The 24,207-nt window shown below is 42.8% G+C and overlaps 1 protein-coding gene across 1 annotated transcript in view; it reads left to right on the top strand.

The window, feature by feature from the left end:
- SLC17A5 (solute carrier family 17 member 5) overlaps positions 1–19,198 on the top strand; it is a 44,039-nt gene extending 24,841 nt beyond the window's left edge. The window contains exons 7-11 of the mRNA XM_065401672.1: positions 838–996; positions 5,150–5,282; positions 9,337–9,484; positions 16,770–16,860; positions 19,061–19,198. Coding sequence (XP_065257744.1) covers positions 838–996; positions 5,150–5,282; positions 9,337–9,484; positions 16,770–16,860; positions 19,061–19,198 — 669 coding nt within the window. The remainder of the gene's footprint in view (positions 1–837; positions 997–5,149; positions 5,283–9,336; positions 9,485–16,769; positions 16,861–19,060) is intronic.
- Positions 19,199–24,207: the final 5,009 nt, after the last annotated feature.

The following is a 24,207-nucleotide window of genomic DNA, read 5'->3' as shown; positions in this document are numbered from 1 at the left end:
TTGAGCAGGAAAGAGGCAAAATGGAGATCTTTCCAGCGCCTTTTATAACTTCTCTCAAGGGAAGGGAATCCCATTGTTCTTACTGTGGAAAATTACAGGTAAAAGATGGAGTTTGGAGTCACATGGGCAAGTCACATGTCCATGCATGACTTCACTTAGTGATGGGGGGGGAGTCCATTAAGAGTAGATGGACATCTTCCATTGTAAGTTAAGTGTTCTTTAATGGGCCATTCTACTTGAATAGTTCCTTAACAATGTGCTGGCTAAACACCTTGTTGGTGTTACCCAGAAGCAAACACCTTAGAAATACAAGTACATAGTTAATATTCCTAACTTCAGCTACAAAAATGATACATGTATACAAATAGCATAATCATATTCAGTGAATCAGAATGTTTCCATAAACTTCTTACATGCCACATTTTGAACAAGATTTGTTGCACTTGTATAACAGTGGTAGCAAGGATCTACGTGGTCATAATTTAATCAGATAATGTCACACCTACATACCAAAGTAATTGAGGGAATAAACCCACTTTTGAATTATTGGTTTCTGTAGGGTTTCAGCTGGAGTAGCTTTTTAAATAAAAAGGCAAAAAATATGGCTTAATAATTGACTCCATAATAGATTTCTGACTTTCCATTTGCTTCCTAATTTGTCAAGTTTTGTTTAGTTCAGTTACTATAATTAACTATAAAGAACACACATTTAAGGATTCGGACTGAGTTTGAATGTGCTCTTCAGAATGCAAAATAATCAGATTTAGATAAGGTTCAAAATATCTTGAATAAATATTCCTAGGAGTTGTCCTGATTTATTCCCCTCCATTTTCCTAGCTTTCTACTCAGAAGTCTGTACCATGGGAACCCATGCTGAAATCCCTTCCACTCTGGGCTATTGTAGTGGCACACTTTTCTTATAACTGGACTTTCTACACTCTTCTCACACTATTGCCTACGTACATGGAGGAGATCTTGCGGTTTGATGCACAAGAGGTGAGATAAAATGAAAATATTCCAATCCATTTCCTGTTATAGTTCATGACTTAGTTTTCCTCTGTGTAGTAGAGTGGTGATATGGTCTAGTGTTTAGAACAGGGTACTCAGTCGGGAAGCTTGGATTCTACCCCAGATTGTCATTGACATGTCATCACTAGTCTCCACACATTGAATTTTTCCTGCTGATGTCCATTAAATTATTCCAAAGCTACTAACATTGTTTAATTGCACTGTCTCCTCTCTGCACTGTTCTTTTTGTTTTTGTTTGTGTTCTGGGGGGAAAAAATTAAGAAAAGGACAGAGTAGGAGCCCAGTGGAACAGGGAAGGGGAGAAAATAGAATTCCTAAATAAATACTTCTCATTATTTATTAGCCCAGAAGGAAGAATCAGTGCACTGAAAGTGGCATGAATTTGAGGAACAAGAGCAGGCTACAAGTGCAGTTAGAAAATAGTAAAGTATCAGCTAATAAAATGTGTATCTCTGAGACTAAATGGATACATCTGAGATCCTATCTACACTGTAATATTTTCTGTGCCAAGGGACTTAGTTCAAGGGGCATCTATAGGGCCCTATCAAATTCACGGCCGTGAAAAACTCATCACAGACCATGGAATCTGGTCTCCCCCCGTGAAATCTGGTCTCTTGTGTGCTTTTACCCTATACTATACAGATTTCACAGGGGAGACCAGCGTTTCTCACATTGGGGATCCTGACCCAAAAGGGAATTGCAGGGAGGTCGCAAGGTTATTTCAGGGGGTTGCACCCTTGCAAGGGTTGCACCCTTATTTCTGCACCGCCTTCAGAGCTGGGCTCCCGGCCAGCAGTCGCTGCTCTCCAGCTGCCCAGCTCTGAAAGCAACGCTGCTGCCAGCAGCAGTACCATAACCCCCGCTACAATAACCTTGCGGGCCCCATAACATCTCTTTTTCAGGTCAGGACCCCTACAATTACAACACCGTGAAATTTCAGGATTAAATAGCTGAAATCATGACATTTACGATTTTTAAAATCCTATGACTGTGAAATTGACCAAAATGGACTGTGAATTTGGTAGGACCTTAGGCACCTACTACCAGATCACTTTTTCTGTTGGAATTTTTTTACCTGTTACTAGAACATCTAAGATTACTTTAACTGAAAGAGTAGGTGGGAAAATACATTTTCTCTGAATTCTTTGGAGTTTATTTTTGTTGTGCATTTGTTAGTGCTTTGTGTGCAGTCGGTTTCATAGTTTCCCCAGCATAGTCAGTTTCTCTTTGAGGTGGGATTGGTTTTCTTGTTTGTCTAGTTGGCAGGTTTTTGGGGGGGGGGGGAAGTGGGGTTGATGGGTATTCCACCTGGCAACCAAAAAAAAAAAGGGAGAGAAATGGTAAAACCAAAAATATTGGGGGTTGATGTGCAGGTATAGTATTTGAAACTGTTCATTCCTTCTGAAGCACCTCGCACTGGCCACTGTTGGAAGACAAGATACAAGGCTAGATGGACCATTAGTCTGACCCAGTATGGCTGTTCTTATAATCTTAAATTAGTTTTAACTCTTTTATTTGAAATCTAGGCAATGTTTTTTAATCTGATGGGATCCCTTTTAAAACATGGCATTCCTTTTCCTTTTTTCCTTCTCAGCAGAAGTAAAATACAAATCATTGTTGTAATACAGGATTTAGTTGTGCTACAGCCCAGCTGAAGTCCAAAAATGTAGCATAATTCAGGAATATGATGACAGGACATAATTTCAATTACTTTATAATTTTCTCTTATTTAGCCTGAAAGGGGGAAACATGCTTATGCTATGTAAATACTTAAATGAGGATGATATGAGAGGGAAAACAAAGTTAGACACATCGTAAAACAAGACTGACTGGCTGAAGTTGAACAAAAGGAAAATATAATTTAGATCAGTGGTGCTCATCCGGGGATCCAGGACACCTGGGGGGCTGCCAAGCAGGGCCAGTGTTAGACTTGCTGGAGCCCAGGGTAGAAAGCCAAACCCCCAGTGCATGGTGCTGAAGCCAAGGGCCCTGAGCCCCACCACCTGGGGCTGAAGGCGAAGCCTGAGCAGCTTAATTTCACGGCGCCCCCACGCAATTGCCCTGCTTGCTACCCCCTAACGCCGGCCCTGGCTTTTATATGCAGAAAATGAGTTATTGTGGCCCAGATGGGCCATGGAGTTTTTATAGCATGTTGTGAGGGGCCTCAGAAAGAAAAAGGTTGAGAACCCTTGATTTAGATTTCATTTATTTGTATTACAGTAGCACCTAAAGGTTCCAATTGTGATTTGAGGCCTACTTTGCTTACAGAGGGAAATTTTCAAAGCCGCAAATGGGAGCCTAGCACCTTTGAAAAATGTCTCTCAGAATCTAAACAGATGAGACAGACCAAGGGAAACAGGTGAAGTGGCTTGCCCATATTCACGCAGCAGGTCAGTGACTGAGCTCAGCACCCAGGTGTCCTGATTCCTAGGCAGGTGCCCAAGCCACTTGACTGCGATGCTTATATTAAGAAGAAAGTTCCAGCATCACAGCTGAAATAGTTTGCCAGGAGAAGTAAGCAGGGAACAAATTCAGAGGTGCTCAGAGTTAAATAAGAGCTTGGAAAGCATAGCTTAGTGTCCTTCCTATTTAACACAGGCCATTGGATCAGAGGACTCGGGAGCTGTTCAAGCAAGCCCATGACAGAGGTGTTTGCCACCACAGCCTTTAATTTTGCTACTTTGTATAAAACTGTTGCTTAAATGTTAGCAAGTACTGTGTTGAGTGCAGCTTTCCTGTATCCCTGGCGTTTTTTAAAGCAAGTTGACTTCAGACTGCCATATGTTTGACATTTAAAAAAAAAATCACTTGCATAAGAGTGTCGTTTTAGCCTATTGCCACACTTTCCGTTGGGAATTACATTAACATTTAAAATGCAAAGCTGCCACATAGTGTCAACACTATTCCGGTATCAGATTAGTTGTCCAACTAATAAAAGGGAATTTGTTAAAATGCTGATAGATATTTGAAAGGCACTTCAAAAGGGGGATCTTTATTGCTGAGACTCTCTCTTGATTTTAGGTGTTTTTACTTATTGCTCTTCTGAAAAGCGGAAGTTTAAAAAACAATGGGCATCATCTTTGAGTGTTGATTAGGAGGAATCCTGTTGGGATGAGACTTGTGCTTTAGTTTTCAAATATAGCAATAAGCTCTGATTTAAAATTAAATATAATGCAGAAGTTTCTCTTGTTCCCTGATTTATTTTACATTTAATGAGTAACATAATATTTTTGTGCCCAAGAGATGTACCCCCATCCAGTGGACATCCAAACACTTCTTTAAGTCAAAGCCTAGGTCAGATACTTGCAAATTACCCTGCCACTACAGATAATCAGCCCTCAAGTTAAATGAAAAGGCAAAAAGGTTGAGTTAATTTGGGAACCATATAACACAGTTCAGTAGTTTAGATTTCCTACATCAGATGAACCACTTGGAATAGTACAAGGGCACACTAAGGACCCAATCCTGCTTTTGTGGAAGTCAATATGTGTGTGTTGCAGTTTGTTTAGTGGCAACACTGTAAGGGCCTGTAAGGATGTAGGAATTGCCATACTGGATAAGAAACCCCACAAAAGGCAGATTTGCGATAATCTGACCCGCCCACATTAAGTCTCAAGTGGCTCTCTGATAGATATTGGATTAAACTCTGAACCATGAGGTTTAATATCACTTTCAAAATTTTTGTTAGCCTTAAGAATTGTGACTTGGCCATTTGGTGTATGTTAACCTGACTATATAGAGTTTTTCTACTTCTTTTCTCTTTTGTCCTTTAAATTGAGTTGTTGGCTTTCATCTGACAATTATTTCCAGCCCCATTTTTGTTAAACGGAATACTGATCAGACTGACTGTATGCGGTGGCCTCTGAGCAGTGTTCATGCACTCATGCGTTCTAAAATGTAATAAAATAATTGTGTAAAAAATGTAATGATCTGCCCACCGTATCACCAGATATCTGATTGTCTTATGAAAGAACAGGTGGCTATCCTGTTGGCTCACTTGACATTTTTAGTAGAGCGAAGTATCTTCTTATCGCTGGAGCACAAGTAATTTTTCCGAATATTTTATGTTTATTTCAGTATTTTAACTTAAAATAATCCTAACCTTTTTATCTCCTCTCAGAATGGATTTTTATCTGCACTGCCTTATTTTGGGTGTTGGCTGTGTATAATCATGTCTGGTCAAATTGCTGATTACTTAAGGGAAAAACAGAACTTGTCCACTGTCTGCGTGCGCAAAACATTTACCCTAATAGGTAGGTAAATTAGGTGAATAACGTGCATGCTTTTTCTTCAGTTTAGAACACTTAATGGTGCCTAGTTAGGGATAACGTAGGCATCATGAGTTTGACTCCTTACAAATGGTCTGCCATCAGTCCAAGTATATGTGCGTTTGGGGTGGGGTGCTCTTCCTCAATGCTGGTAATCGTAGTGATCTCCGAGAGTTGCAGGGCACATGCAGAAGTTGTACCAAAATGTATGTGTTTGCTTGCTGGACTAAACATCAGTATTACACTATTTCCTAGGATTCCTTTGGACCTATGTATCTTAAGTTTGACTGGTTTGATATGCACCAACAGGGCCGTCCCTACCCATACGCAAACTACGCAGCTGCGTAGAGCACCAGGAAATGTGGGGCACCAAATTGCCCCAGATTTCCTGGTGCCCTATGCAGCTGCGTGCTGCATCCAGCGTCAGCAGCCAGCCCAATCGCCCGGACGGCTGAGCCGGCCCCCCGTGGGCTGCGCACAGCAGGGCCCAGGAAAGCTGCCTCCGCCCTATCCCACCCCTTCCCCTCTGCCCCTGCTCTGCCCTCACCCTGCCTCTTCCTGCCCCTGCTCCGCCCCAGCCCCGCCCCTTCCCCCCTCAAACTCCGTCTCCTGAGCTATGTGTCCCGGGGGACTGCAGCAGGGGTCGGGCCTGCCCTGCACTCACCCTGCGGGAAGTGGAGTGACCCGGCCCCAGCCCACTCCGCTACGCCACACTGGCTCACAGCCATGCTGCCAGTGAGTGCTGGGGGGAGGTTCCCCTCCTTCCCACAAGCCTGGGAGCTGGGGGAGCAGAGCAGGCTGGGGCCAGGTCGCTCCACTTCCCGCCGCCCCGTGAGTCCGGGGTTGGGCCCGACCCTTGCTGCCTTCCTACACTGGCTGTTCCTGCCTCCCAAAGCCCTTGGGCGCAGCCCTACCCCCTGCAGAGGCCTGGGACACCCTCCCCCTTGGAAGCCCGGGGCCGGCCCCCGAGCAGGGAGGCTGCGTAGGGCACCACAATCTCTAGGGACAGCCCTGTGCATCAATCATACATTGGTCACTTTAGCTTGGTTTGCCTTGTCTTTTTCTGTCTAGCTTTAAAATAAAAATCCCCCTTCCTATTTTAAATTCCTACTCTGCTCTTAAAAGGTGAGCTGCAAATGTTTTTACAAATTCCTTCAACTATTGGATGTGCTTATTGTCCCCAGCAACAGATGGGTTAAGAACTGTGTTTGGCATATTTTAAGTTTACAAATCTAAACTCTTGTCTGCCGTGCTGATGAGGCTACATTATATATACATAACTGAAGAAATTAAATGTCAGACCTTTTTTTCTAAATAATAATAAACCTGCTGTTTTTTTCCCACCGATCTGCACTGAAATGTCTTCTGGGAAAAAAGTTTATCATTCCACTATGTTGTCCTCTAACAAGCAAAGATGAAAATATCTATTTAAAGCAACTTTTGTCATCTGATTTCTCAGAAAAACAGATTCCACTGGAGTAGAAATTTTTTTTACAGTGCTTGCATCAAAGGGTGAAATTTTCAAAGTCGCCTAAGTGACTGAGGGAATCATTAAAAGTCAGTGAGACTAAGGGCTTGTCTACACTGGCACTTTACAGTGCTGCAACTTTCTCGCTTAGGGCAGTGAAAAAACACCCCCCTGAGCACTGCAAGTTTCAGTGCTGTAAAGTGCCAGTGTAGACAGTGCACCAGCGCTAGGAGCTATTCCCCTCATGGAGGTGGGGCGGGGGGGGGGGGGTGTTTATAGTCACTGGTGCCACGACTACACAGTCACGTTAAAGCGCTGCTGCGGCAGTGCTTTAATGTTGCTAGTGAAGACATGTAGACCTTAACCCTGGTCTACAGTACGAACTTACATGAGTATAACTATGTTGCTCAAGGGTATGGAAAATCCACACCCCTGAGTTATGCAGTTTCACCAACCGAACTCCTGGGGTAGACAGCACTATGCTGATGGAAGGGCTTCTCCCATCGACAGAGCTGCCACCTCTCGGGAAGGTGGAGTGCCCATAGGTAGCATCTTCACTAAGGCCTTGGCTACACTGGCGCTGTACAGTGCTGCAACTTGCTGCGCTCAGGGGTGTGAAAACGCCCCCCCCCCCCCCAGCACAGCGAGTACAGCGCTGTAAAGCGCCAGTGTAATCAGCGCCTGCAGCACTGCACGCTCGCTCGCAGCGCTGCAAGCTACTCCCCTCGGAGAGGTGGAGTACTTACAGCACTGCGAGAGAGCTCTCGCAGCGCTGGCGGTGCGACTACACTTGCGCTTCACAGTACATTCCCAAGTGTAGCCAAGGCCTAAGCTGCGACGCTGCAGTGCTGTAAGTGTAAACCAGCCCTTAGACTCGTAAATTACTATCTGTAATTCAATGCTCTTTAGAATGTTATGAAGTGGGTGTCATAGACTAATCTTGGTATCGTCCAGGTTGCAGTACCTGGCTGATTTTAGTCACCCATGCCCAAGAAAATCTCTAATTGTTGCAATTTTTGTACGTGCCTGTAAATTAGAGGAAAAACAGCTAATTAACAAAGCTGAGGAAAGAGTAAAAATTCTGACAGGACATTTTGAAATCCAGGCCAGCAAAACTCAATGAAAAATCCAGAAATACACATTTTAAAAAGAGATTCTCTGCTTTCCCTAAGACTCCTTAACAAGATACGTTTAGCTTGAAAAAGACATCATTAAGACATGTCTTCATTCTTTTATGCAACCACATCTATCTGTGGTAAAGAGGGCAAGGAAGGATTCATAATTTCCAAATGTATTGCTAGAGCATATGTTTTTAACTTTTTTACAACTGACTGCCATCTTTTCAGTATCCAAGTGTTGTGGCATATCAGTACATTGACAAAACTCATATAAATCCAGAAACTTGTGATTTGGTTGCATGCTTGTATGTCTCAAGATGCTCCAGAACTTACCTATTGTAAAGAGCCCATTGGAAAGAGCTATGACAAAATACTGCATCAAAATTTTCTGAAGCTAATACTTTTGAGGAACATATGGGGTCACCATTTGAAACTGACTATCTAAAGTAATGTCTTGTAATAGCAAGCTGTTCCATTATAGTGTACTTACAGATAGTATAATGTCTGAATCCCGCTACAGAATTCATAATCTCTTGTTCCTGCTTGGTATCTGATGGTTTGCAAAGCTCAGACTATTTTGACTAATTACGTACAGAGTTGCTTGAAGACCAGAAAGTATTTGCAGACATTCCTTTGAATTTGAATGGTGGTTTGGTTCACCCTTATTTCCTATTTGCAAATATTCATGCAAATGAGTTTCTGGTCACTCAAATGGTTGGGGAATGGCTGTTCTCCACATGAAGAGAACAATGCTGTATTTGAATGGGGGTATTTGTGCCCAAACATCAGTATTCATTATTCATCTTTTGTTGTTCATTATTCTCCTGTCTTAAAAAGTTTGTCACCCCTGAGGGAGCAGAAACAATACATGTGACTTAAGTGACCAGTCGAACTAAACAGCTGACAAACACCCACAGGCTGAAAGTTGGTCAAATCATCTGTTTACACAATTACAGATAATGAATACACTTGCAGAAGTCAGGATCAGTTCATCAAAAAGAAAAGTGTTCAATTTGGATAACTTATTCATCACATATAATTCACACAGCTCTAGTCTTCACCCATTTTATCTGCTATTGCAGCCTCTGTTAATTTTATCATAGTATATACATAAAATTGACCGGATCTGATAAGACTGGACTGATCAGTATCATTTCTGATGACCTTTCATCCAATTAAAGTTTGTTCTCCTATCTGCCACTGGTATGGACTTCAATGGGTTCATGCAGCACAGACATCCTGGATTCTCTTCTAATGGAGCCATAAAAATGCAAATCTCCATTTTAATTTAAATAGTACCATGCTATGTTTTGTGCACTAGGTGGCAGTAGTAATATAGAAAATACACCTAACTACATAACTTAGTTTTAGGTTCTTTGTATGATAAATAACATTTAAGCATCTCTGTGGTGATAAGAGTCTGGAGGTTTCTAAATGATGTTGTTGTTTTTAGGAATGATTGGACCTGCAGTATTTTTAGTAGCAGCTGGATTCATAGGCTGTGACTACACATTGGCTGTTGCATTCCTAACCATATCAACAACACTAGGAGGCTTTTGTACATCTGGCTTTGGCATCAACCACCTGGACATAGCACCGTCGTAAGTATTGCTAAAGCTGGTTTTAATACAGATGACATTTTGATTATCTTCATCATGAATTAACACTAAAGCTGAGTGGTGTGTTCCCTTTAGTGTTAAATGTTAACAATGGTGAAGCATTATAACCTTTTAGAAAGGTTATTTGCATTTGAAAAATATGCTGTATAAATTGGTCAGATGTTACTGTGTCATAAGCAGGCAGTATGTAGTCACTGGCTAGGAGCAGATCAATCCTTATGTACAATTATTTTTCAGTAATTGTGTAATTTTTCAAAATAGAAGGCTAGATTCTAATCCAAAGGTGGGCAAACTACGGCCCACAGGACCGTCCTGCCCGGCCCCTGAGCTCCCAGCCAGGGAGGCTAGCCCCCGGCCCCTCCCCCGCTGTCCCCCCTCTCCCGCAGCCACGCCACCGTGCGGGCAGCGCCCTGGGCGGCGGAGCTGCATGCTCCTGCCGAGCAGAGTGGCAGCATCTCTAGCTCCGGGCGGTGCGGCAGCCAGACATGCTGCTCTGCTTGGCGTGGCTGGGGCTGGGGGGTTATATAAGGGGCGGGAGATCCCGGGGGGGGGCAGTCAGGGAGCAGGGGGTGGTTGGATGGGGTGGAGGTTTGGGGGGGTGCGGTCAGGGGATGGGGAACGGGGGGGTCTCAGGGGGCCTGTCCTGGGACAGGGGTGTGGATGGGATTGGGGAGTCAGGGGACTGGGAGCAGGGGGGTTGGATAGGGGGTGGGCTCCCGGGGGGCGGTAAGGGGTGGGGGGGTCCCAAGAGGCGGCAGTTAGGGGACAAGTAGCGGGGGGGTTGGATGGGTCGGGTGTTCTGAGAGGGGCAGTCAGGGGGCAGGAAGTGGGAGGGGGCAGATAGCGGGTGGGGGCCAGGCTGTTTGGGGAGGCACAGCCTTCCTTACCTGGCCCTCCACACAGTTTTGCAACCCCAATGTGGCCCTTGGGCCAAAAAGTTTGCCCACCCCTGTTCTAATCTGTGTTTCTGTGACTTGTACTGGCAGATCTCCCTTCCTAAAAGATTTATCTGTACTCTTTAGATGTCCATATACATACCAAGTAATGATCAGTTGAAGAAATACACAGCTCTGGTTGATTTACCCTCGTACACAGGACACTAGTGAAGTACAGGATTTCTACACTTATCAGGGCAGATTCTCTGCTGTGCAAGGCCTCTGGGCACAGCAAAGCAGAAGGGGATGAACAGAATGGGCTGCTCTAGCTTGTGCCAGCTGTCTGTGACCCCCCAGCTTCAGGGAGCTGTGGATTAATGGTTTGAGCACTGTACTGGGAGTCTGGTAGTTTTAGTTTCTATTCCAATGTCTGCCACAGGAACCATAGCCAGATTCTGGTCACTCTGCCACCCCAGCCTTTGTGCTGGTAGCTGAGTGGAGGGAGGCGAAGGTCAGCTGTACTGATTCTGTCTCCCTTGGGGATTCCCCACACTGGGGACTTGTGTGTGGTTTCTGCTTCCTCTGCACCATCTGATTAATTGCAGGTGTCAGGAAGGAATTTCCTCTCTGACAATCTACTGCACAGTTGTTGTTTGTTTGGGGGGTTTTGTTTTGTGTTTTTCCCCATGCTTTTGGCTTCTTCTAACTTAGCAGCAGGGTGAGACTTGGATTCTGATGGGGTCATCCTCAGCTATGCATGTTTATACATACTATATGCATGAAATCTATTGAAGGGTCATGGGTGATTCCAGTAGGCCATATGGTGGTATTACTTTAACGTGGTATTACTGTTGTTCTTCAAAGATGCAATTCACCTGGCTTCCCAAAGTGGAGAATTAATTGTAAGAGAGGTGGTCAAGATTTAAAAAAAAAAAAAAAAAAAATCTGAAATTTCCTTCTTTTTAAACAAAAGATTAATCTAGGTGTTCAAAAGGAAATCAGGTGATGTGCAGGATTCTGGGCTACACGTTGAACTCCTCAAACCAGCTCCACAGTTTACCATTGGAGAAAGATTTCAGTGATGCTCTCTGCGTTCTTAAAAGTCAAAGATTTGGTGTAAACCTCTTGGAGAGAAGTGGCATTATGAACAAAGGAGATCTAGACTGAGGAGCACAGAAGACAGGCTGTGGACTGTTAACAAATGTTGCTTGTGAACACTGCCTCACAGACACAACAGACAAATTCCTAAAATCTCAATAAATCCCATCTCTTGCCCTGAATCATTGGCCTAGTATTGATTGATGTGTGTATGTAATACACACACACACACACTCTTACACCACCATCTTTCTAGATGGCTGGCTGCCATATATATACACCAAAAAACGACATTAAAAAATATTAGGATTGCAAAGTAAGGCACTCAAGATAGGCAATGACCGAATTAAGGTTGCCTGTACCGCCATAGTGCAGGCCTCTTGCATTATATGTGATCATGTCATTAAAGACTATACTATCTTTTCCACAGGACCCCTGTCTCATTCATTCCACAGAATGACAGTGTTCACTTAATGAGCAGCTATTCAATATTTTGTTTTGTCCCCACTGTTCAGATCCCAGGCCTTATATTCAGCACACCATTCAAACTCTGCTCCAAAGACCGAATTATTAATTTCTTCATGGGCTTTTCTGTGGTGCTCATCACTATAGTTTCTGAGTTTTTCACATACGCTAATTACTTTATCTTTGCAAAACTTCTGTGAGATAAGGGCAGGGCCGGCTCCAGGGACCAGCGAAGGAAGCAGGTGCTTGGGGCGGCCAATACAAAGGGGCGGCACTCCGTCCGTTATTGGGACGGCACGTCCGCGTCTTCGGCGGGAATTCAGTGGCGGGTCCCTCAGTCCCTCTCTTCCTCTTTGAGCTGCTGCCGAAGTGCCGCTGAAGAGGAAGAGAGGGAGTGAAGGACCCGTCGCCGAACTACCACCGAAGAATGGAGCGGCGCGATTGAGCTGCTGCCGAAGTGCCGCCGATTGGCTTTTGTATTGTTTTTTTCCGCTTGGGGTGGGGGAAAACCTGAAGCCGGCCCTGGGTAAGGGCATGATATTACTCCATTTTACAGATGGAGAACTGAGGCACAGAGATATAAGGTCTAACGTACTTATTTAAAAATTTTTAGGAGTCCGGTGGCACCTTAAAGACTAAAGAGAGTATCTGTTAGTCTTTAAGGTGCCACCGGACTCCTTGTGGTTTTTGTGGATACAGACTAACACGGCTACCCCGATACTTAAAAATTTTGGGTACCCAATTAGAGGTACCTACGATCTGATTTTACAAAGAACTTGTCATTATATAGCATTTTGTATGTGGAAAGCACAATTCCTGTTGACTTCAATGTGAGTGCACAGCACTTCTGCAAATTGTACCCCAGGGATACCCAGAAAATGAGGAATTCAAATCACAGTGAGTGTCAGTGTGGAAAGTTTAGCTTAAGTGACTTGCCCAGCATCACACAGGTACTCTGTGGCAGAGGCAGGGATAGAATCCATGTATTCGGTGCAGCATTTAACTGCCTTAACCATGAGCCATTCTTTCTGTTTCTGCAATCCCCTGCCTCAGTCACTATACACCTTCCAATTTCTGCAACAAGTGAGGCTGGGGTCTGGGAGACCAATCTCCTTCCCTACCCAGTCCTGATTCAGCCCCAGAGCAGGTCCATCCTGTGCAGTGAATAAGTCATAAGTCCTTTGCAAAAAATATTATGTAATCATAATAGTGCACACAAGAGGGCCGAATTAAGGTTACACGGACATTCTTAATTCTGGCTTTGTCTAAGTTTTGAGTGTTTGACTTAGCAATTTAATGTTTTTTAATGTAGCTTTTGTATGTGTAAATTCCTAAGTTTTAAAAAAAGCAAATTGGAAAAAAACCCAAGTACCATCATATTGACCCCGACCTGGGCCATCAGCAGGATTGGAACTGTTAGATCAATCACACAGGTATCTCCCACTTGAGCTAATGGCGTAACAGAGAGTAATAGTAGGTTGTCATCCTCTGTATAACCAGCACTAGAGGGGGATGCCAGAGGGTTTCACAGATATCTGCTGGGAGCAGAGGAATTATCAGACTTAGGATACCTTGGCTTCCATTCAAAGCACAGTGGAGGGAGTGGTACTAATGGGTACAGAATCTTCTGTTCATTTTCCCTCAAAGCATGACCCCTTTCACCCTATCCCCTCCAACCTATCTCTTTCTACCCCTGAATTCTTGTCCCAATCTCACTTCCTCACCTAGCCAGCCCCAGTCTCCATTCCTCAGGCTTCTGTTCCCAATCTCTTTGCCCAGCACATCCTGTTCTCAGTTCTCTGGACTCTCCATTCCAAGTGCCTTTGCCCACGCAGTCTCACTTTTCCCCCTACTCCCCATCCTGCTGAATATGCCCAGTGTAGATGGAATCTTCAGGAAATTTAGCTGCTATCTAAGAAGTCTTTAGTGAGCATGTGAAAACTGCTCTTTTTACCCAAAGGTTATATTTGGTCAGATATTCCTAGGGGTGGCAAAATGATCAATCCAGGAGGGAGGGAGGGAGGGAGGGACGGACACACACTCACACTCACACTCACTCTCTCTCTTCAATATTTTGCTCCAAAGCAGGGAGGCCCTAGCACTTTTCAAAGAAAAGGTTGCCAGAATTTTGTGACATGGGCAAAATGAGACCCAGGAAACACAAGTCATGCTTGGAAACAGCTGAACCATTTTGACTGAAATCTTCCAAAAAAAACCTTCAGACTGAGGCAGACACCCGCCATTGAAGGGGGAGAAAATGAATTGTGGAATTACTGTGGGCATAGAAAAGAACATAGTGATGAGCTTGCTGGCTATTACCATAAGGGCCTTTTGCTATTCAAAAAATTGTAACACACCAGAGCAGGAATTTGTATAATACATTTAAGTTGCAGGAAATATTTCCATAAATGAACAAAAATGTTCACACCCAAGTAGAAAATATGAATTCTAATATAAAAATGTAGGTGTGTCTTCCCAGTATGTTGTAAACATTTGAAATTATTGGGGAAGGGGCAAAATTATCAGTGTGGGGAAAATATATTCACTTCTGGCTTCTTTCCTGAAGTGTTGGCTAATTCAACCAATTACAGTAATATATTTCCTTAATGATGATGATTCTTAATATCTCACTCATCCTAGAGCCCTCATATTGTTCCCATGGCTCTCTGATGTGCTGAACACATCATATATCTTGCATTGTCTCCTCATTCTGCCCCTTACTTAATCCGTGAGTCCATAGTATTCATGCATCCCCTACTATGTTATAGAAGATCTTAGTCATTTGGACTGTCTTGCTTTGCAGATTTGTCATATTTAGCTTTCTGTTTCATGTTGGATTATTTACATTGTACAGGGAGTTGAACCACAGTTGTGTGGATCAGACTGTGTGTTATCAAGTACAGAACCCATGTCAGAAATACTAACAATGAAAGACATTTAGCCAGGAATGAGTTGCAAATGCTTCTCTGGGGCCTAGATGAGCTTTGAAAGTGCATATTAATATTGTTGCAGTGCTTAAATGTTTTAAGGAAGAAATGCTGCACGTAGGTCCATTAAGGGCTTCATAGTGTCTTGTTATATACACTTATCTGCCCCTAGAGGCTTTTACCCTTGGGCTCTATGAAGCTGAATGCCATATTAATTTTTATGCATTTTCAAGTTGCCAAAGGAATATGAATACATACCTTATTTAAAAGAAATAAGTATCACTTTAGTCAAAATTTCAAAGTTTAAAGTAAAATACAGTGCACTTCCTTAATAAAGCTTGGTAAGTGTGTTGACTTTAAATAAAAATCAGCCAATAGGCTCGATGCTTGAACGTGTAGCTCCCTTGTAAATGCTTTATTCAGAACACACACACATGTGCTGCTAATCCCATCTGATTGTATGCATAGGTGCTGGAACAAGGGGTGCTGGGGGGAGGGGGATGCTGCACACTCCCCAGCTTGAAGTGGTTTCCATTATATACAGGGTTTACAGTTTGGTTCAATTGCTGTCAGCACCCCCACTATACAAAATGTTCTGACACCCCTATTATATATATGCATCATCGCCTTTTATCTCCAGTGTGAGATTCCTTCTGGAGTCTCCTATTTCGGTAGGTAAAATGCCAGGGCTGGGCATATCTCTTTAGGAAGGCTATAGGTTCCATGGGGTGAAATACTGAAGTCAACAGGAATTCTGCCATTGTACACAGGGGGGGTCAGGATTTCATCCCATTTGTGTTAAACGGTGAGTTAAACCAATACAACTATTAGGAATATCTCCTTTCCCTTTTATTAGCTCATGGCCGACCTTAGTTAGTGGTTTTTATATGGCTTCTGGGGGCAGCAAATCCAGCCTGCAGATCTTGCCCTGTTACCCCTTTCTGCTTCTGCGATCCCTTGAGTTCTGAACTGGAAGACTAAAATTCTTAGTTATAGTCTCACTTCTGCCACTGACTTGCTTTAATGTTCTGCACTTGTAGAGCATTTTGCAAACATGGTGTCCATATGCCTTGCAACATCCCTATAAAAGGTAAATATATTAATTTTACAGGCACAGGGAAGAGAAACTGAGGTTAAGTGAGTTTCTTGAGATTACAGAGCAAGTCGTCATCTAAGTAAGACTGCTGCTGTGTGTGTTGAGCAGCACACCCTGAGATCCCAGAGAGATCCAAATGTCTGCAAATGGATCTGCAAAAGTGGGTGTGGCAACCAGAAAGATGGGTGGCCTAAGTTAAACCCACCCACCATTTGTGTGCTATAGCCATGACCCATACAAATCTGAAGGAAACAAATGGAGCATGTGTTCTAAAGCCCTGTGTTGGTGGAATTTATGCTTTGCAATAAAAGGTAAATGGAGAAATCCTTAATGCCTCCTGTCTTATTAGCAATGGCATCTTGGTCTTCTTTGTCTATCCCACACATCACCCTGTCATGTGCCACACGCTAACCACCTCCACCTTCCAACCCCTTTTTCTCCTCACCTCTCCAATGGATCCATCCTAGACAAATTAGTTGGGGCTTACCAAAGAGGGCATGGCTTGGTGTAAGAGGCTGCGTGAGACTCTTGGCAGTTCACTGGTTTTGGCCTAGCTAAAAGGTGGCAACCCTATAACTGGCCAGCATGAAGCACCTAAACCAGTAACTCATTTTAAGGTGACACTGAGTTGCTCTTAAAATAAATAAATGGGAGCCATTCCCACGCAAGTACTAACTTGTCTTGGCTTTGTTTAGCTCATGTGATCTGACGAGACTACAGCTGAAGGTGGTTTGGCTCCTATAACAAGCAGTTTCATCAAATACGGGAATAAGTTTAATAAGCAGTGTGAACAATTTCTTCTACAGGTATGCTGGGATCCTGCTCGGAATCACCAATTCATTTGCCACTATCCCAGGAATGGTGGGGCCAGTCATTGCGAAAAGCCTGACTCATCATGTAAGACTGCTAGTTTGTTGTTTCACTGATAAAATTTCCTATGCCCTCTTCTAATGGACACTCTCCATTCTGAGATGCTGTTTTATATAAGAATAAAACGTGATGTATATGCTAGTCTTACTCTTAAGTTGTGATAAAGCTCTGTGCCCTGGCTTTTATTTTGGTGGCTGTTATACTGGCAGTAAAATGTGAGGTTGCATTTCAAAGAGCCCCATAGGGCTTTAGCTATTTGGCTGTCAATGACTTAGGCCTTGTCTTCACTAAGGAAGAAAAAGGTGGGTGTATTTTAACACGTGTTAGCAGGTTGAGATATACACTGCCTTGGTTAGTTATGGAAGAATGATGGCGTTTGAATCCTGAATTAAAAACTTGTCAGGTAAACAAGGAAGGAACTCCTTTCAATTGTATTTATTTGTAATGTGTATCCTGGGATTTTAGTGTATATTATAAAACACTTTACAGTTCCTCTGAGACTTGAATTAGATACCCAGTCTGAGACTTTTTATTCCCAGCACTACTTAGTCATAAAATCAGAAACAATCATGTACAGTAAAAGCTGTGTTATCTGGCACTTTGCCAGCCGGAAAGCTCTATAAACTGGCATTTCTGATCTTCATTGAAAGTGGTTTATAGTCCAGTTGGCACGGCTCCCTACCTGGCTCCGCGCAGCTCCCTGGAAGCAGCAATATGTCCCTGCTGCTCCTAGGCAGAGGAATGGCCAGGAGGGGTTCCGAGTGCAGGAGGAGGTGTGGGGTTGGGGCGTGGGAGGGGGTGCTGGATCCGGGCGGCACTCACCTCTGGCAGCTCCCCGCAAGCAGCAACAAGTCCCTGCTGCTCCTAGGCAGAGGTGCGGCCAGGCGGCTCTGCACACTGCCCTGGCTCCGCAACTGCAGGGGCGGCGCCTGCAGGCGGAGGCAACACACTGAGCCACCTAGTCATGCCACCGCCTAGGAGCAGCAGGCACTTGTCGCGCTTGTGGGGAGCCTCCCAAGGTGAGCGCTGCCTGGATCCGGCATCCCGAAACCCCTCCTGTACCCTAACTCCCTGCCCAGAGCCCCCTCCCACACCCAAACTCCCAGAGCCTGCACCCCCTCTCCCCCCCCCCCCCCCGGCACCTCAACCCCTAGCCCTGAGCCCCCTGCCACACCCAAACTCCCTCCCTCTTAGTTAACTGGAATTTTTCACTTACCGGCACCTCCCATTCTCCCAACATGCGGGATAACAAAGCTTTTACTGTACATAACCAAAATGCTTTTCTTTTAGAATTATTGATAGCATTATTTAAGAATACTTTAGGGAGGGCAAGTGGGATGAGTGACTTTACTAGTACAATTGGTGAATTGAGTAACCTAGTAATAAATCGCTCCAACCGTTGCTTTGAAAAACACTGAAGTATTATTTAATGCTGTGGGTCCAAACAGATCAGCTTTGTCTGAACAGCTTAACAAAAATTCACTTATACTGTTTAGTCTGGTGTTAATACATTCTCGTTCAGCTGCCCTTTTCCTTTCTTTACCAGTAAAGACACTTTGCAAGCTTGTTTGAATAGTCACCTGCTATTTTAAAGATGGCTTTTTAACCTTAAAACATCTACATATATACCTCAGTATTTATTTTTATTTTCTTAGAAAAGTGTTAGCCAATGCCATGCATGCGTCCGAGACTTTTTTTAGACTATAAACCTTCATCCTGGTTTCAGTGACATCCCTTCACTGCCAATAGTTAACTTCTCTGTGGGCCAAAATCAATCCAGGGCTGAAATGTTGATGTAAAACCCATGGCTGGAATAGTAATAGAGTAACAAATAATAAAACTGATTACCCATAAAGCATAGGAAAGATTTGTGCTGCTCTGAAAACTGAATAGTCCTTTCCATTAGGTTCATTTTCCATGCATTGGTTTAGCCCAAATACAATTTTGAGACAATACATTTGGACTTTGTCTCACTTTGTTAAATGACAAACTGGATGGAACAGCCCTTATCACAATGTTAAATTGCATGGTTTTAAAATGCATTTGACTCAGACTACTATTTAAGTTGACCTTTTGTGTTTGTAATGCTTTTGATGTCAACGTGAAACTGAACTGTGTAGAATTTTCATTTAACAAGAAAGAGCATGTGGAATATGTCTTTTTAGCAACTCTTCATTCTAAGATCTGATGCTGTAAACTGATTGCTTTTATTTTTTTCTCTTGGCAGAATACTGTGGGAGAGTGGCAGACTGTTTTCTATATTGCTGCTTCTATTAACTTATTTGGAGCAATTTTCTTTGCATTATTTGGCAGTGGAGAAGTGCAGGACTGGGCAGTCAATGGCCGCCACTTGCATAGAAACTGAAGGAGTTATTGAGATATCAAGGCTATACTGAATCACTATACTAAAGTCATGTGACCTGAAAAGTGCCTTTCCTATTGATGCCCAGAAAGCTACAAAAGCTTTTCAGTTTAACCATTTTATCTGTGTACTGTTTGTACTGGAAGTCACTTGACAGTGCATGTATGTTATATCTGTAACAAGAAACTACTTAGCTCTAGTAGAATAGCCTCATGCTAGGACTTCATCAGATACTTGATCTAAAACCTAGAATTTTAACTCACTGTGCTGGGCACCATTATCTGCCACCTCTTAATATTTTCTGAATTAAAACGGGTAGGAAGATGTCTATCATTGACAGGGCACAGGGGAGAGAAGGGATTGTGTGTGGTGTTGGGGGGAGGAGGAGGAATGGTATGTAATAAGGAACCTTTTTTTAATTTTTATGATGAAGTTGACATGCTTCTACAATTTTAATGTCCAGGAACGTCCTGGTTTTCTAGAGGTTTTTATTATATTTTAATTTTTCTTTTTACCAATATTTTAATTGGTGTTATAGGGCTCTGTTCTACTACACACGTTTCCAATATGTAAATGTTCCATGTTCAAGAACATGGCTTCACAATTAATACAGAGTAATTAGAGAGCAAATTTACAACAAGCAGCTTACATATGAGACAAACAGACAGAAGGAGTCCTTCCCCTCCCCCCACCCCCCCTTCTCAGTGGGGTAAGATATTGACATACCATACATTCAGTGTCCTATGCATCGACAAAGGAGTACGTTGCTATGGTTTGAATTCTAAGCAATGTGAAGATTGCACTAGAAACAGAATGGCTGGGTGTATGTATTAAAATGATTTTCAATCTGACAACCTTTTTTTTTTTTTTCATGACAATAAGCATTCAAAGCAATGGAACTCTCAAATTCTTCTGCTCATGTTGTAAATTTGCCAGTAGAAATGTACTAAAATGAGGCCAGTGCAGAGAGTAAGGATAATACTTTTTAGTTCTCTTCTACAGTTACTCTAGCCCTGTTCACAGGTTAAAAATCAGTGATATTGGGAAAAGAACCAGTGCAACTTCATTTTTGGAAGTTGCCCCAGGCGCTTGCTGTTCTGAGTCTGAGAGAATTGTGCTGTTAGTACAGAATTCACACTTGGAGCTTTCTTTTACTATAAATGTACACTTGGATGCTACACACCCGATTAAACCCAATTGTGAGTGAAAATTATAGTCTAGAACAGTGGTTCCCAAACTTTAACAACCTGTGAACCCCTTTCACTAAAATGTCAAGTCTCGCGAACCCCCTCCTAAACATGAATATTCCCAGGGATTTTCTCCTTTACCTGAGTATAAATTATAAAAGCAGTGATCTTGGAAATATAAAATTTGTTTTTATGACATGTTTATTACACACTATTTATTATTAATTACTACTTATCATTACAGTATTTTTATTACATTATGAAAATGGCAACACTCTTCCAAGATCTCACTTTCGTAGCTTGTATCACTTGAATAAGCCTGTTATAAGACAAGGCTCTTATGTTTCATCAAGGACTATCAGATGTGAAACAGCATGAAGGTATTTAAGAAGCCAACTCAAAGAGTTCCTCCTACACAAGCATTCAGGTCTTAAGTCGTCCAGGAAAGCACCACACGTTACAACAAAGCTTAAACTTGTTCTTCATAATAATTTTAAAAACAATACTAGCTGCCTATTTAATTTTAAAAACAGCAAAAAATATCCACCTCCCTTTCCATTTCTTATAAGGAGTCTTGAAGTTTAAATCTCCTCAGTGTGATAGATATGCTTGCTTTGATCTGCTTAGCTCTTGGAAGTCCAGGGGCTCCAGGCTGCTGGCCCCATGCTGCCTGGGGTCCCTAGCGACAGCTCTGTCCACCATTAGGGAATTTTTTCCCGAGAACCCCCTGTAACATTTCGTGAACCCCCGTTTGGGAACCACTGGTCTAGAAGGAATGGGTGATTGAAAATCAGAGGGACTCAACTTAGAGTATTCATCATGTAGAGCAGGTAAAAATCCCCTTTCCAAAGATTCCTGGATAGGAGCAGGTTGGTGAAGGACACTTTGCTTTGTTTTTTCCACCTACCAACACTACAAAAAGAGAAGCCTGGCACACCTGCCTACTGGTGCTCCAGGGGAGTCTGGCTGACTTCATTTCTAGGAAATGGCTACTGCCTCTCTTTACCAGCTTTAAGAACCTTTGTGTTTTCACCTGCATTGAAGTGTCATGTTGTCTTACTATGGAAGTATGTTAAAGCTGTGCTGTATCATCAATTTGTTTCTACAATAAATGGTGCCAGATTCATATGGAATTAATATTTGCACATGTGACTGTTATTGGAAATGATCACTTCCCAAAAATTAGAATTATAGCCTCCAATTAAACAGAGAATGTACCAACTGTGGGTGGTGGATGGATTAGAGGATTGTGATTGGGCTTCTGAACCCTTAACCACTGCAGCAGTTTCAAATCTAGCAGAGACGGGTGAGTACTGTCTCTATGAAAAGAGGTAGCTGCATTTTCTGTTCACAAAGCAATTGGGCTTTTTACTGGTCTCAGCAAAAATGGTGCCAAAGAGTCCAAAGGATTGTTTGGACATAGACTGAACTAGCCGCTTCCCCTGCCACCTCGGGACTGTGCTCCAGGTCAGAGGTGCGGCAGGATGAGAAGAGGCTTGCATGGCCACTACATTTTTTTTTTTTTTTTTTTTTTAAATTGACGACTGTTCTGTAGACAGAGCTTTAGATTCCAGTGTTGTCAGTCTGGCACCTTGGTGACCACTAACACTGAATTTCCAGAAGAGAAATGGAATCAGAGCATTATTTTGATTGTTTTTTTATCTGTGAGTTAAGACAGTAAAGATTAAATAGAATCAGTAACATTGGGTCTATTTGAGTTATCCAGGCCAGACTGAGGAGTCTTGGTATTTCAGATTTTCATACCTATTTTTTTCTTCTAATCTCATGCTTAATTCACACAGGTGCTCTGTGTTCCGTTAATTTTTAAGTGAAAAGCTTGGCTGGAAAGCAGGGACAAAAAATTACAGGAGGTCCTCATGTTTATTTCTAGAAAGCAGACCAAGGCTAGCTGCGATTCTTATTCTGTAGGAACCAGAACATTCTATGATAGTTTGATCCACAAGGCGTTAAGCACTCTGGCCCCAATCGAGCAAAGCACTTCAGCGTATGCTTAACTTTATTTTGCAGGCTCAAGCCCATAGAATAGAAAAACTATATTAAAATGTCAAAAATAATTCAAATCATTATTGCACTTCTGCCTCTTCACCATGCTGCTGCTCGCTCTCCCGTCTCAATTTATCTGTTTACTTGCTTCCTTGTATTGTTTCAGAATGCTTTGGGTGCCCAGCTTGATACCTTAAAGGGTCTTTGGGTGTCCAGCACTTTCTGAAACGTCCAATCAGGCCCTGTTAAGAAGTTTCAAGTTGAACACCCAAAATTAATAATTAATTTTAAAAAAATTGTATCTGTTTAAATTTTATATTTATTCATTTTCCTCCTTATCCTTTGTAACTGGTTCCTTACTTCATTTTGTCAGCTTCTATTTTTAATATAACTAATGGGGTTCTATGCTTCCCTGTGTCACACCTTACTGTAGTCTTCCCCTAGTAGCTAGTCACCAGATTATCTAAGTTGATCACTTTCCCAGGGGCTGAACTGTTACTCCCAGGCTGTAGCTCCTATTCTCAAAAGATAGTTTTTCCTTCCCATCCTGATTTTGCTGGAATAGTTTGTTTCCACCTTGTATAACTGGTAATTGAGTCTAATTGATAGCTAACTATTTTCAGAATTTGTCATGAAGGGAATATGATATGAAACAAGACCTGGATATTGTGACCTAAATCAGGCTACCTTTACATCTTAAATGTTTTTCCTCCATATAAACACTTCTGTACTGGAAGGGTCTACTGTCCACTATTCTCTCTTTCATGTGTTTCAAAGTCACATCTATAAACAGCTGTAGTTGGTTGGCCATGTCCTATTCTGGGAGCAATAGGATAAACAAAAACTCTTTGTAAAGGCAGCTAATTTAATAGCCAGGCTACACTTGCAAGGATATATCAATGATATACTATTTCTGCTGTACTGTGACAGTGCCAACCAATACCAAATTGATAAGTGTTAAATAAATTAGAACATTATGTTGGCAAGAAGTTAACACTCCATCAGTACCAAGTTTAGCAACAATGAATTAAATGGTCCAGGATAGAACCTACTCCCTTGGCAAAATATTCAAGTGGCAGAAACAGCCTTCTGTAATGTCTTTCCTAATATGCAGATTAGTGATAGACATTTTTAAAAGGATGTACAAGAGTTAGTACGTACTTCTCACCATCGCTGGAAACTTCCCGTCCTCTTCCCTCACCACCTCCAGGATCCTGTGCTGCAGAATATCACAACTGGGCTGGTTCAGGATGCTGGTCGCTTCCAAGGAGAGATTACAAAAGTGCGTTTCTGTCCAAGCCAGCCAGCCCATCCTTTTCCTTCCGATGTACAGTACCACTCAGAATCATGCCTTCATGATCAAAGACCAGAGGCCCCTAAGGAAATCTTGGGAAATACTGCAAAGAGTTGTCCAAAATACAGATAAACATTTAAGAAAGTAAAGTTGGATAACTTAGTCAGCCTGCATGGTAATGACCAAGCAGGTGGTCCATGAAGGTACTTAGGCACCTTCATGCTGTTTTTAGGCGCCACTGCATGCCACAAAACTCCTGCTTGGCTGCCACCTCACCCTGTAAGTACCTAAATTCACTTGGCATCTAAGTTTTTTGTGGTAAAAGTTCCCTAGGTGCCTATGTTTCAGTCGCTGGGATGTGCACTGCTGCCAGGTGTCAGAGCACCTATCTCCCACCTGAGCTCTAGAGAGCTCACAAAGCGGGAAAGATGGACATTCGGCTGCCTAACTTGCATGTGTGGCCTGATCGGGTAGGCATGCGCAGAGGCCAACTCCTGGTTCAGGTCCCTCCGGTAAGTTCACACAAA

Source organism: Emys orbicularis, chromosome 3 (assembly GCF_028017835.1).
Source record: "Emys orbicularis isolate rEmyOrb1 chromosome 3, rEmyOrb1.hap1, whole genome shotgun sequence".
In the NCBI taxonomy this organism is placed as follows: Eukaryota; Metazoa; Chordata; order Testudines; family Emydidae; genus Emys; species Emys orbicularis.
Note: the sequence above shows the minus strand (reverse complement) of the source record. Positions and strands in the feature narration are given on the sequence as shown.